The sequence below is a fragment of the Halichondria panicea genome, chromosome 5, assembly GCF_963675165.1.
Source record: "Halichondria panicea chromosome 5, odHalPani1.1, whole genome shotgun sequence".
NCBI lineage: Eukaryota > Metazoa > Porifera > Demospongiae > Suberitida > Halichondriidae > Halichondria > Halichondria panicea.
In genome coordinates, this window is record NC_087381.1 from 6,032,296 (window position 1) to 6,045,777 (window position 13,482).

Below are 13,482 nucleotides of genomic sequence, written 5' to 3' on the forward strand. Positions count from 1 at the left end.
TAGATTCTGAATGCTCTTGTTATATAATGTACTTATAATTATACAGTTAATATTAATATACAGTTCTATAATTATCAATGATTCAGTCATTCACTCTTCTGCATGACCGCACGCTTCCTTATGACCACACTATACTATTTCCCCTCATGCACTCCCTGCATGCATACGTATAGTCAGTGGACTGCTGATATAATTATATCTTATACTTTGTGAACGTTGCCATGCTCAGTAACTACTACTGAGTGGTTGTGCTATAGGGCTAAAAGGGTATGTGAACAGATATTGGCTGCATTATAATGTACTAAAGTAAAACGTATTCAATAAAAATTCTACTTTTTGTACAAATTTTGTATGTGGCTATAGCCTCGACGTCTGACATGCAGACGGCTTATAATGGATAACAGGCTAGAATTGTTTAGGTAAAGATCAAAATGCAGCAACAAGAGTATAAACAGATTTATAACACAATAAACGTCAAGTTCAAATCAGTACAAGAGTCCTACAACAGTTTAACAGTTCCCAGCACTCATAGATCACTGGATCTGCATGTAAAGAAAGCATACTAGTGTCTCAAGCAGTATACTAATTCCGGGTATTTATAAGGAGCTGGAAATTAATGAGCTAGCACAACAATTAAGCTTGCATTTTGGAAGGAATACAGTCACTGCATGTGCAGTATATATAGATACTAATTACCTTATTTTCAAGTACTGACAGATCTGGATAGCAATTTCTTCCTTCTTCAGATCCAATAAGATTCTAATCAGTGCTCTGAAGGTTGTTTCGCTGGGTTCGTGACCCCTCCAGATTGACAAACAGTTGATCACTGCCACTTGATTGCCTTTAACAAAAGCATCTCTCTTCACGTCAGCTTGTTCATTGTCAGTCAACTTCAGTGGGTTGAGGTAGAGCTCCACATTATCAAAGTGTGTAGCTACTAGAGCAAGGTCGTCTTGTACAATCTCTCGATCCAACTGCTCGTCAGTGACTCCATGCTTGACCATCAACTCATGGACGATGGTGGTCCCCGGATCCTATACACATAAAAATATTGAGAAAGTCAACAGTTGAAAAACACAACAGGCCGGCCATGCATTTCCCTACTCTATAAATGGAGTCTTGGGAGCCACTGCCTCCCCCCCGATATTTTAGGTGTTAATTCTTACTCCACTGAATTACAGGTATAATTACGTACAATATACCTTTTGATCATCACCACTGCTACTAAACACAGAGGGATCAATAACATCATGAGCCACACCAGCTAGATCCTGCATGTACATTAGTGAAAGTAAAAATCAGTGGCATGTTAAAATCCACTCACCAGAGGGTTTCTCCAAGTGAGGACACTGTACTTGTTGAGAGTCTCCCTCAGACAGCTGTAAGTTCCCTCAGTTTCACTCCTCCACGTCTCAAGGGCTTGGACCACCTCCTGTCTGGGCTGAATGTTGACATTAGAAGCTCGAGATTGGCTCAGGATTTGTCTATACAAGAGAATACTTTTTGGATTGGAAATTTGACTAGCAAAATGAGAAATAAAGGCATTTGAAATTTGATCATCTTTCATGACATTTTTGTCACTGTGAATACACTGTAGGGTGTTGACATCCAAACCAGCGTACGGCTCAAACTGGAGAAGACATTTTATTGAACGAGCTCGATGAACAGACTTCACAGTTCCTTTTTGAGAGCTGACAGCTGCAGCAAAATCTTTAACACTAAACAAAGTTAGCTCTGAGGAAGGTTTTAGAGGATGACTGACAACTTCCTGTGAATCGATTAGTGATTCCAGAACAACAATTTTGGAACAAATATCCTTAACTGTTTCGATAACTTTGTTGACTACCTTGGAGCGATGGGCTAGACTCTCAGGTGTAACAACTTCGGCTCGTATTTTAATAGTGAAAGATTTATTGTTGCAAAGCTCGAGGTGTGTGGTGATCCCATCATCATTGCACCAGCAGATCCCACTTTTCCACACAGAGCAAAATTTCTGCAGGGAAGGAACATGGTGTAGTACTTTGCTAGCAGGAGCAAGGCCGAACGTGAACACTATTCTCAGAATGAGGACCTGAAGGCAGCGAGGATCGAAAAAATCTGTGTCTTGAAAGGTTTCAATTATCCAGCCAAAGTGGTAACTCATGGAAGGGTCTTCCTCCCACACACGCTCTGGAGTTTCGATTTTGATAAGCCCGGGAAAGAAGAGGTAGCGAGTGTCGTCTAGGTCTGGCTCCATCTTCTGAATGTACTCTAGAACCTGCTTGTCTTTGATCTCAAAGCACAGTTCTAAATGTGTCATGAAAGCAATCAGCATTTCAATGTCGTAGTTACTGAAAGTTTCGGCAAATTTGGATAAAGGAACCACTCCAGTACTTGAGGCAAGATCGCAGTGCTGACGCAAATGCTCAGGAGCAAACACTGTCCCAGTGACATCAGAGAGCAATTTTTTGGATTGACAAATCAGGAATGACTTTTCCGGTGATGATTCGTTGTGAAGAAACAGCAGCAGACCAGTTTTGCTTAGCTGGTCACAGATATGAACTAGACGGGTGAGGGTGGTCGGAATGAAGGAGAGAATGTTTGCCATTTTCTCAGACTCGTGTGTCTGTTCTAGATCACTGCGTAATCGTTGTTGAACAACCTTCAATGAAACTGCAAGTTCTTTTTTGAAGCTTTCAGCAAGGTAGATATAAAAGGTGTGAGCATTCAGGCTGATGGTTTCTGGAGAGCGGAGAATAGCGGAGCTTTTCTGAATTTGTTTTCTTGTTTTTTTCATATCATCCGAATCAGCAAAGCGACAATCCATTGGAATGAACCCTGTGAACTCCAACTTCGAGAATTGCTTAATAATGGGGGCAAAGATGCTCTCTTTGGCTCGTGGATCTTCTCCCATTTCCTTCACCTGGTCGGCATGGCTGCCAACGACTATCACGTGTGCTTTGCCTTTCAGATTGGTGCATTGGTTTTGAATGAGGGTCAACCAACGATGGAATCAATAATTGCCTGCTCACTTTCTACAAGCTTAGCACAGAGGATAATGATGGGTGGTGAGGTTTGAACAGCATTCTCCAGAATGGCACAGTGGCTCGTGTAAAACTCTTTCTGACCAGCGAAATCAAAATAGATGATTCTCCCAAACTCTTTGGTGTATACTTCGTGCGGTATGATCCCCACTGTCCTTGCATCGACACCATCCACGGGTCTTGCTCTCTGGAATATAGACCAAAACCCTTTTGAGCTCAGAATGGACTGCAACAGAGTGCTCTTCCCCACGCCACCATCACCAATGATGAGCACAAACAGAGGAAGGTGTGGGGGTCGCTCGGACGAGAGCTTTCCGATGAGCTTGCTGTGTTTCTTGTAGACATTGGCAGCCTTGGCTCCATGTTTCAAGAGGAGCTGTATGATATCAGGGTCGTTGGACAAATCGAGAGGTGTCTTGCCTTCTTTGTCGGTCACATTCGGATCGCTGTGGAATTTTGCTAGTAGAAATTCCAATTTTGATTTTTCATTTTGCTTTACTGCTAGTAAGAGGACACCTAGAATACAGAAAATTAACCTTAGAATTATGATCGTGAATCTATTATAAGCAACGATTAGATCAATTAGAAAACAGTGATTTTTGTCGCCTTCGAAGATCCTATTATATTTCAACCACTATCTCATTAGCAGTTAAAGAAAGTGTCTTGTTTGCACAAACAGCACAAACCGACACACACATCTATCACTGTGCACACACAGATAATAGTAATAATTATAGCTAGACAAAAAAAGTCGTTCATTGTGTGATAGACCAGTTGCATGTAAGAGAAAAAAGTTATTGCTGTGACTTCACGGCTGGATGCCGTCGTAGGTGTTAAATCTGCACCAGTTATTGTAAAATTCAAGTATGGAGTTAAGTAGCCCAGGTTGAGATTTCTTGAGATACCTCGTCGATACAGGAGAAGGTGTGGCTGATATGGGAAGAGATGTGCGTGCTTTACACGTGCACTGTGGCAATGGATCCCAGTAGAAACAGTTGATGCAGTTCTCCACGTACATGTGTTCAGTTCTAGAAACATAGACAAAAGAAGTGGACTGAGAAAATGTCTCAAATCCACTGACTTCCTAGATACCAAAGTAAGATAGCTGAATGGCTAGAGCTTCTCCAAGAGAGAATACTTGGGAACCAAGTTTGAAAAAAATCTTGCTGCAGCTAACTGGATAAGCTCTAAAGACTGGCTTGCACTGACAACATGGAGAACTGCAAAAAATGGTTTCTATTGGATACATTAAATAGTTTGCACACAGTGTAGTGCACGTGTAAGTCTGAATGACTTGTGCATAGATCTAACGCCCACGATGGCCTTTGTGTTCCAGTTCCTGGTCAATATGAATTTAAATATAGAGTTAATTGCCTGCTTTCCTAACTATCGAGTCATACTCGTTACAGAGACATCCGGTTACTGGGTGGGGCTCGAAAATGACTGCGCATCCTCGAATATACTCAGCTAGGGTGGTTAAGGCGAAAATGTCTTGTCATTGTGAAATGGCATCATCAATGCATGTTTTTGCTCTTGAATGATATCTTATACGTAGAAAGGATCAGTATGACAACATCGTATGGTTACTGGAATATTGTGTGCGTTACCTGTGACCATTTATTTTAAACAACTCTTTTGAGAATGCAGCCTCCAATACACAATTTTATGACCTCATCTTAGTATTAAAAGAAAGCTCTTACTATAGTACAGTAGGAACTATGTTAGTATTTAGGGCTGCTTTCATGTATTTTGTACAGTAAAACTATGCATATATGATTGCTTTTCTCCTTTTTTCAGCAATTAAGTCACTGTAATCTGAGATATACTATTGACCTCATACTAAATACTAACATTTTTTCTACCAAGAGCTTTACATTTTGGGTGAAAAAAGGTACTAGCTATTGTCAAGATTTGATACAAGAAATCTTGAGTTGTTTACAGTACACTTCATCTCAATTTTAATGCTGTTTTGCTTAAAATCTGCCTTACCCTACCTGAGTAAGTGCCCTCTGCTATTGATCCCATTAGCGCAATACCCTAACAATCCAGTTTCTCCCGCAGTAGTTCTCAGCAGAAAGTTTAAAATACGTCAAAGAACATATATAAACATGCAGAAGTAGTGGGTGAGTGTGGCACAAAGCAGTGGCGGATCCTGGAATTAGAATAGCAAAGCTTGGCTTATCTATTGCATGGATGATATAGTGCGTTAGCCTCCTTCACTGGCCTCCCCTGAAGAGAAGTCCTGCTATACTGACTGCTTGCGCATGCGCAACATTATTGGATATTTTTCCCGGACAATTTCAGTTAATATACTGAATTTATCAGAGAAAATATCCTGACAAAGAATATGCACAGAGCTATAGAGCTAGCTAGCTAGAGACAGGTTTATTCAGTGGCGGATCCAGACAGGTTCCATGGGTTTCATAGAACCTCCCTTTCACACAAGAACACACTGGAGATCAACTTACTATATAGCTAGCAACTCAGCTTGAATGATCGTGATCTGTAGTTCTAATACGCATGCATGCTCATTGCTTAGGAAAAGTGATGACCTTTTTTTTTTAGTAAAATTAACTGTTTTGGAACCTCCCTTTCAACATTCCTGGATCCGCCACTGTTGTTGTACTGGTATACAGCTATTTTCTTTCTGGTAGAGTTAGTAGCAGTAGTATAGTAGACTTTCTCTAAAGTTAGCATTAGATGGGCATGGCCTATCCCATATAGGCTAGTGTCAGCTTCACTCTTCCTTCAATCCACTTCCGTTTGTTGTGACGTCACTGTTTTACTGAGCATACATGGTGTTATCCGGTATCTGGCTAATGGTTAGTGCATGTGCAAGCAGTTGATACCAGGTCCACTCTTCAAGGAAGTGCGGCCTGGGATCGAGGCTAATTGTCCGTATGCATGCGCTTAACCGTGGAGTTAATATTGTATATGTCTTTATATATTATAGTCCCTCTTGCGTTGTCGAGAAGGCTTGCACACTAGTCTGAAGCCAGAAGAGCCTACCTCTACAATGGTCGTATGGTTGAGATGTCTGAACTTGGTTTCTATACAGGCTATGGCAATTTAGTCTTTGTGCTGTTCTTGCATGACAACGCAATAGAGTGACAAGTTATACAATAAAAAAAGTGTAGTAAACAAACTAGTTTACAGTCTAATTTTACGAAGGTTTACTAATTAATGTGGAACGAATTCCTCAGATTCTGGGAAACTCGTTGAATGCATGTGTACTATCACCCATGCAATAGACACCAGGCCGTATTTAACCGGACAGAGGCTATAACAAAGTTGTTGATCAGATTTCTTAGGGTTTCATTGGAAACCACTGAAATTCCCATTCAGTGTAAAGCCATAGACCTATAATTATACTAAACATACTTTCAGGATCACATTTATGCTCGTTCACAAGGTACTTGACTGTGTCCAAGTGGCCATTAGCACAGGCCAGAGAGAGTGGGGTGTCACCAGCTTTATTTACTGTAAAAAAGAATTGAGATTATTATGCCTGGTGTATGCATGCGTGCGCAAGCGGTGTGTGTGTGTGTTACAGTTGCTCAAGGATCAATTATGAAGTGCAAGTAAGAGCATCTATATATAGGCTTCTAGTCATGTTTTCATTAAGCCGTGATCATCAATATAGATGTTTGTGAGTCAAGACTAAGTAACATACTCAGTTATACAGAGCTGGTCTAGGAGTGGAGGAATGCATGGAAGAAACAATTCTTTCACCTTTTGGATCGAGGACCACCGTTTCCACAAGACGCTTGACACAGTCCAGCCAGCCATAGAATGCACTCACTGACAGAGCACTCTCACCTTCAATTAAGACAACAAATTAAGTTGGTTGAGATTAATTAAGACAACAACAGTATATATTAGTTACTTGTAGCTACAATACAGATGTATCAATAAATATCTTACAAGCTTATATGATAATAATATTATGGTTTTAATAATAAAAATAATGTATTTCTAGTACAGGCAGCAGTGGCAAACAAGATAGCCACTAACACTTAGTCGATAGTACTTTTAATAGGAGAATTTGTTTTCTGACCTTGCTGAGTGCACACACTCTCTGCCAACTTGTACTCTCCAATGCTCACCAGAGCTTCCACAATATCCTTCCACTGCATGTCGATATCCTTGACTTTGGCTGCCTGAAGAGTTGCTGCTGTGGGATGTTGGCTCTTCTTTATGGTTTCCAGTTGGTCATTGCCCAATCCCAAGCAAACACCAAGTTGAAGCCATTGGTCACATTCCAGCTGACTCAGCTGTTCCAGTGTTGGGTACGAGGACAGAGGATCTACATAACATAGTTAGACGAGGTACCTATGAGCCAAAGAGGTATTCCTATAGTGTGCATGCAGTGGCGTAGCCTGGATTTTGAGAAGGGCGGGCTCAAATCGATTGAGCATAAGCGCGGAATTTCATTGAATTTTACCTAAAAAAATCATCACTACTCCTCAGCATGCGCATCAGATGGCCCTGCCCACATATCGACATCATTCTATAGTAACTATGCGTGGCAGTACTGCAAAATAGATTGACAGATCACAGTGATGTGATATCAAGCTAAGTTGAAGTTGATGGAGCACAAGAGGGGGGGGGGCTCTAGCCCCGTCAGCCCCCCTCTACCTACGCCACTGGAGGGGCATACTAATATTATACTACATGTAGTCGAGCATTAATTGATATTGTGCAGTAATACATCTTAGCTATGTAAAAGAAAATTGCAGAAGGGTTACAAAATGTTCTATGGACGTATCACAAATTCTATAGATGTATATATCTGTGACCAATCGTATCACTCTGTTTGTGATATATAAATACGCAGGTTCCACTCTTCAGAGATGCTGATCCTTAACTTACATGAGCTTACACTGACGCCACTTGCATATACAGTGCACAACATCACACAGAAACCAGTGATCTAGCTGTCCGACCATGCTAGATATATCTACTTACTACTGCGTACAACAGCTGATGGCCATGCAGATACCTACTGACCACAGTGTACAACAGCTGATGGCCATGCAGCTTACCTCTAGGCCCAAGCCGGAATTCCTCCACATAGTCAGCCAACGCACGGTGTTCCTTCCCTCTGGCCACATCAGCAGCAGTATGTCCACTATTATCTTTGATATCTGTAACAATTAACCGTGCAGTAGGAAAATATTGCGAGCATATGTATAATTGTTTTGGCTGATTTGGTGAATTAATAATAGCGTGGAAGCCAATCCAATGCCCATGAGACTGCGTATGCGCACGTGTTATGGCTTGCCTATAATTATATAGAATCTGATAGTATAGTACGACAATACTTGATTCATTTGTTGCCTGAATCGCCAAATGCAATGCTCGCCAACATTTTCAGCAATAGAGCTATTTCATGTGATGTCACGATAAAGTGAAAAATGCCAGTTAACCATAATTATACTGGTGTACAGATTTTAGATGATTGTGCACAAATAAGCTGTTCGAAAAAAATGAATCGTTACATGTACATAGAATCCTTGCAATCAAAGGCAGAAGTGATCAAATGAGCTATGTAAAATAGGAAGGCGGATTTCTGGCAGCTATTTCAAGAAGGTTAATGATAAGATCTTGGAAGTTGCTATTTTCTTGCATCTTTGGTATAATTATAAGCCTGTGGATGAGAAAAAACTTGGCAGGATGAAACAAACACTTGTTGGGATAATTAACACATTGAGCGTGGTCGACAGAAGTTCCAATATAAATGGGACCTCCTTTTACTGTGGAGTTGTACTCAAAGAGGAGATTTGTTTCCTTGTCGATTTCAAGCCGAGACTCTTGATTAAGGAATATTGCCCCTCCATTCTTTGCTGAGTTCTTTCGAAATGTTCCATTTCCGCTAAACTTCATAGTAGATGTGACTGTTGCGTATACTGCACCACCATCTAGAGATTTTCAATGAACAAATAATCTCCACCTATAATGTTAGTGTACTGTTTTGTTGAATAGCAAGAGCACCATCACTGTAGCCATCATCAACATTGTTACGATAAAAAATTGAGTTGCCATTAATATTCAAATCGGACTTCACTGCAAATAATATTCCAGCATTATCTTGAAAGTAGATCTGACCGTACAAGTGAATAATAGCATTGTACCCAGATAAAGGGGACCTTGAATTGTTTTTAAACGTTATATGACCATTGACTAATACTTGAGAAGTGTCAACTAGAATAAGCCTTTGACGTATAATTGTATTATTACAAGCTTTTAGTGTTCCATTGAAGATGATCAGTTTTGATCGTTCTGTTAGTGACATCACTTGAAATCCATTCAGAAGTAGAGCTGATCCCTCCATTAAAGATATATTAGAGCCCAGAGATTGAATTGATGTGATGTAACCTTCGTTTGCAACAGACTCAATCGTCCCATTTATATTTACTTGACTGTTACTGAAATATAGTCCAGCAGTGGTTTTGTATTTGTCACCAATCTCTTTGTTGTCAATGGAGTATAAAGTCCCGTGAAATTCAATGTTCACCTCACTCAGGAATAATGAACCACCTAGACAGACAAGGTTTCGTTCAAATGACCAGTCGATCTCCATTCACAACTGCCTCAACATTACTCAAGGCCATTACACCAAACGGTCCAACATTATCAATAATATAAATACTCCCAGCTGTCAATATACCACCATCGATTTGAAACACCACCTCTTCTGCATTAGGAAAGCTGCTGTAGACACACTCAGAATCATATTATCAAATACTGTTGTTTAAGATGCTGAGGTCATTTAATGTGGTAGTTCCTGAGTTTTGTATGCTGACGATGGTAGCAAGTGAGTTTTTGTTATTGGTAATCACGAGGTTAGTGAGCTCAACATATTTGAGCTGTCTTTAATGTAGAGAGTACCAGAGGTGGTGTATAGCTACACTGATGTCCATCATCTTCACTGTGTTGATGTTGGTCAAGCTGATACCAGGAAAATCACCTTCACCGCACGAAAAAAAGGCCATGCACATTCTGAATAGTTACACTTGTCAAACCATTGAACGATAAAGTGGCATTTTGTCGTCAGTAGATGGTACGTGGTATTTTCAGTTCCGTTTAGAGAAAAGCTCTCAGTACTGGTACCATTTATATGTGAAAAGTCTGAATCAAGATAATACAGACCATGAGTTAGTATAAACTTGGAAGGGAGGTCACTTCTTGTATTGAGTGCGTACTCAGACAAAGTCTGACAGTCGGGGAACTGGTAGGAACAGGAGCACTCTTGTGGGCAGCTGTCGGGTTTAACGTGAATCAGTTGCTCTTGGGCATTGCAAATAATCAGAATTATTAAGAGAAAAAGTACTTTCACTCTTGTTGAAGCCATGATATAAATTGCTCTCAACTATATTCTGCTAGCTATCATGTGAGGAAACATGTATATTCATGTTGGTAAGAGGAGTGTCACTGCTAAGTTTAATTCATTTTAGTTGCAGAAATGAATGCCATTACATAATTATAAATACTCCCTAATTCTTTATATGCACAGGTGTTAGAAACGATATATTATACAACAATAGTCTAAAAACTTACAATCTCTATAGCAAGAACTCAGTAAGACAGATTTCCTAGCAAGCTTAAGAGTAAACACCGAATTTCGTCAATAATCGTCAGCTAAAACTGCATTATGAACAAAATGAGATTGATTCTGCACACACTAATAGATATAGCTATGGGACTACTAACCAGCGAAAATTTGGATGGGCCAAGTTACTTCCAGTAAGGAGCTGTGAAAACTAGAAAAAACTGTCCAATACTTCGATTTTCGGCGAGTGTAATCTATTCCGTTTTTGGCAGAACTACACAGTTAGAGCTAACTGACACATGCTGGGCTCAATCTAGATAGAGTACAGTCTAGTACATGGACTGGTGGAGCAATTTCAGATTCAGTGAATCTTGCAAAGCTGAGCTAGTTTGTGTCTGACAAATGTAAAGTGCTGTGTCAGCAATGAGCCCCACCCACCATAGCTTTCTGAGTAGGTGGGGCTCATTGCTGACTCAGCACTTTACTTTTGTCCCAGCACAAAAACTGTAACGACTAGACTCTAGTATATAGCTCAGTAAATTATTAGGAACATCGGCATGCACTGCTTGCACTCATGTATAGTGAGTATAGGTAACAATGTTTCATCAAAATGTGCATGCTGGGGACTGACACCTCTCAACTAACTGTATAGATATCTATATCTATATAGCTATCATGTGACATAATAGTCATTTATTTATAGCTATACTTCATGTTGGCGAGAAGAATGTCACTGCAAGTTCATTCCTTTTAGTTGGAGAAATGAATGCCATTAGATAGAAATACTCCAATTTCCTACTAAGCCAAATCACATAAATAAAACAAAACGCATGTTAACTTGGTAGATCTACATGGTATATATGGGCAGCATATAATAGTTATAGGCTAAGGGACGAGTCTCAATGTATTGGCTTTCTTAATGGCTCCCTCAGATCAACTTGATATGATGGTGTCATGACAACCACGCTCTGAGTAACTTCTTTATCCTCCAATTCCATTGACAAGATCTTCAGGCTTCAACACCATGAAATTGATATAAAAGTGGAAATTTAATTTTACACCTAGGTTCACCAAAAAGGACACTACTTTGGTATGACAACTAGCCTCGATTCAAGGCTGGAATCGAGGCTAGTATGACACTGCCCCCAGGGTATGCTGAAATGTGAGTGTTCAATGTCACTGTGGGGAATGTACTTGAATGGGAAATTACTACACATGTATAAAACTCTATAATGTTTATACTACTCCTCTGAGGCTCGCTGAGCTCTGTGAGGGTTTGTGTCTGACCCCTGAGTAAACAAAGGCTTTTTTGTATGTGAAAGCTCTCCATCTCGGGGCTAAACAAATTTAACAAAATACAATGTACAATAAAAGGAAGTGGTTAACTAATGGTTACTGTAGCACAATGAGCAGCAAAAGTTGAGGATGGGGATAGAACAAAGGTAGGTTAGTGCGCATGCGTAGTAAAATCTAAGGAGTCACAACAAGATACGCCCTCCAGCATTGACTTTGTTGGCTTCTTAGTATAGCTTTTAAATAAACCTGCCTGGACAGCCGGGGTTGTTTCTCCATGTAACCAATCCTAGATTACATCATCTATATACCTTCCTAATGACGTCATAGTAGCTAGTAGGTGAATATAGTAGGTAACTAGTAGCATGCAGCAGTAGCACTGGTAGCTCTGGTAGCAGTAGTAGCACTGGTAGCGCTGGTAGCAGCAGTAGCACTGGTAGCAGCAGTAGCACTGGTAGCACTGGTAGCAGCAGTAGCACTGGTAGCAGTAGTAGCAGCAGTAGCATTGGTAGCAGTAGTAGCACTGGTAGCAGCAGTAGCACTGGTAGCAGTAGTAGCACTGGTAGCGCTGGTAGCACTGGTAGCACTGGTAGCGCTGGTAGCAGCAGTAGCACTGGTAGCAGCAGTAGCAGCAGTAGCACTGGTAGCACTGGTAGCAGCAGTAGCACTGGTAGCACTGGTAGCAGCAGTAGCACTGGTAGCAGTAGTAGCAGCAGTAGCATTGGTAGCAGTAGTAGCACTGGTAGCAGTAGCACTGGTAGCGCTGGTAGCAGCAGTAGCACTAGTAGCACTGGTAGCAGCAGTAGCACTGGTAGCAGCAGTAGCACTAGTAGCACTGGTAGCACTGGTAGCAGCAGTAGCAGCAGTAGCACTGGTAGCAGCAGTAGCATTGGTAGCAGCACTGGTAGCGCTGGTAGCATTGGTAGCAGTAGTAGCACTGGTAGCACTGGTAGCAATAGTAGCACTGGTAGCGCTGGTAGCAGTATAGTAGCACTGGTAGCGCTGGTAGCAGCAGTAGCACTGGTAGCACTGGTAGCACTGGTAGCACTGGTAGCAGCAGTAGCACTGGTAGCACTGGTAGCAGCAGTAGCACTGGTAGCACTGGTAGCAGCAGTAGCACTGGTAGCGCTGGTAGCAGCAGTAGCACTGGTAGCGCTGGTAGCAGTAGTAGCACTGGTAGCGCTGGTAGCGCTGGTAGCAGCAGTAGCACTGGTAGCGCTGGTAGCAGCAGTAGCACTGGGGGGAAATATCTTTCATTGAAAAAATTATATATATAATGTTACAAAATTAATATTGCAATGAAAGTGTACTGCTCTCGAACCGTCAAAGAACACTACCGACTCCACTCTCGAGCCAGAGAACCTGAACTCCACTCCCGAGCCAGAGAATCCAAACTCCACTACCGAGCGGCCAGAGAACCCAAACTCCACCCCCGAGTCAGATAACTCGAACTCCACTCTTGAGTCAGAGAAGAACCCAAACTCCACTCTTGAGCCAGAGAAGAACCCAAACTCCACTCCCGAGCCAGAGAACCCAAACTCCACTCATCCTCATGAGCCCTAAGCAACGGATTCCCCGAAAACGATATTATACGAGATCAAAAGCCGAGGCTCC

General features: G+C 41.3%; 2 protein-coding genes across 2 annotated transcripts; both read right to left on the minus strand.

Annotated features, from left to right (window-relative positions):
- Window positions 1–401: 401 nt before the first annotated feature.
- Window positions 402–2,893, minus strand: LOC135335956 (uncharacterized). Its single transcript, XM_064531691.1, has 4 exons — window positions 1,325–2,893; window positions 1,203–1,271; window positions 697–1,034; window positions 402–542 (listed from the first exon to the last, which is right to left on the minus strand). The coding sequence occupies exons 1-4, from the start codon at window positions 2,891–2,893 to the stop codon at window positions 527–529; spliced, it is 1,992 nt and encodes a 663-aa protein (XP_064387761.1). The 3' UTR covers window positions 402–526.
- Window positions 2,894–2,976: 83 nt separating this feature from the next.
- On the minus strand, window positions 2,977–8,199 carry LOC135336047 (protein fem-1 homolog A-like). The gene is made up of 5 exons (XM_064531821.1): window positions 8,069–8,199; window positions 7,081–7,329; window positions 6,756–6,842; window positions 6,405–6,503; window positions 2,977–3,539 (listed from the first exon to the last, which is right to left on the minus strand). Exons 2-5 carry the CDS (start codon window positions 7,157–7,159, stop codon window positions 2,977–2,979), a joined length of 828 nt encoding a protein of 275 aa, XP_064387891.1. The 5' UTR covers window positions 7,160–7,329; window positions 8,069–8,199.
- Window positions 8,200–13,482: the final 5,283 nt, after the last annotated feature.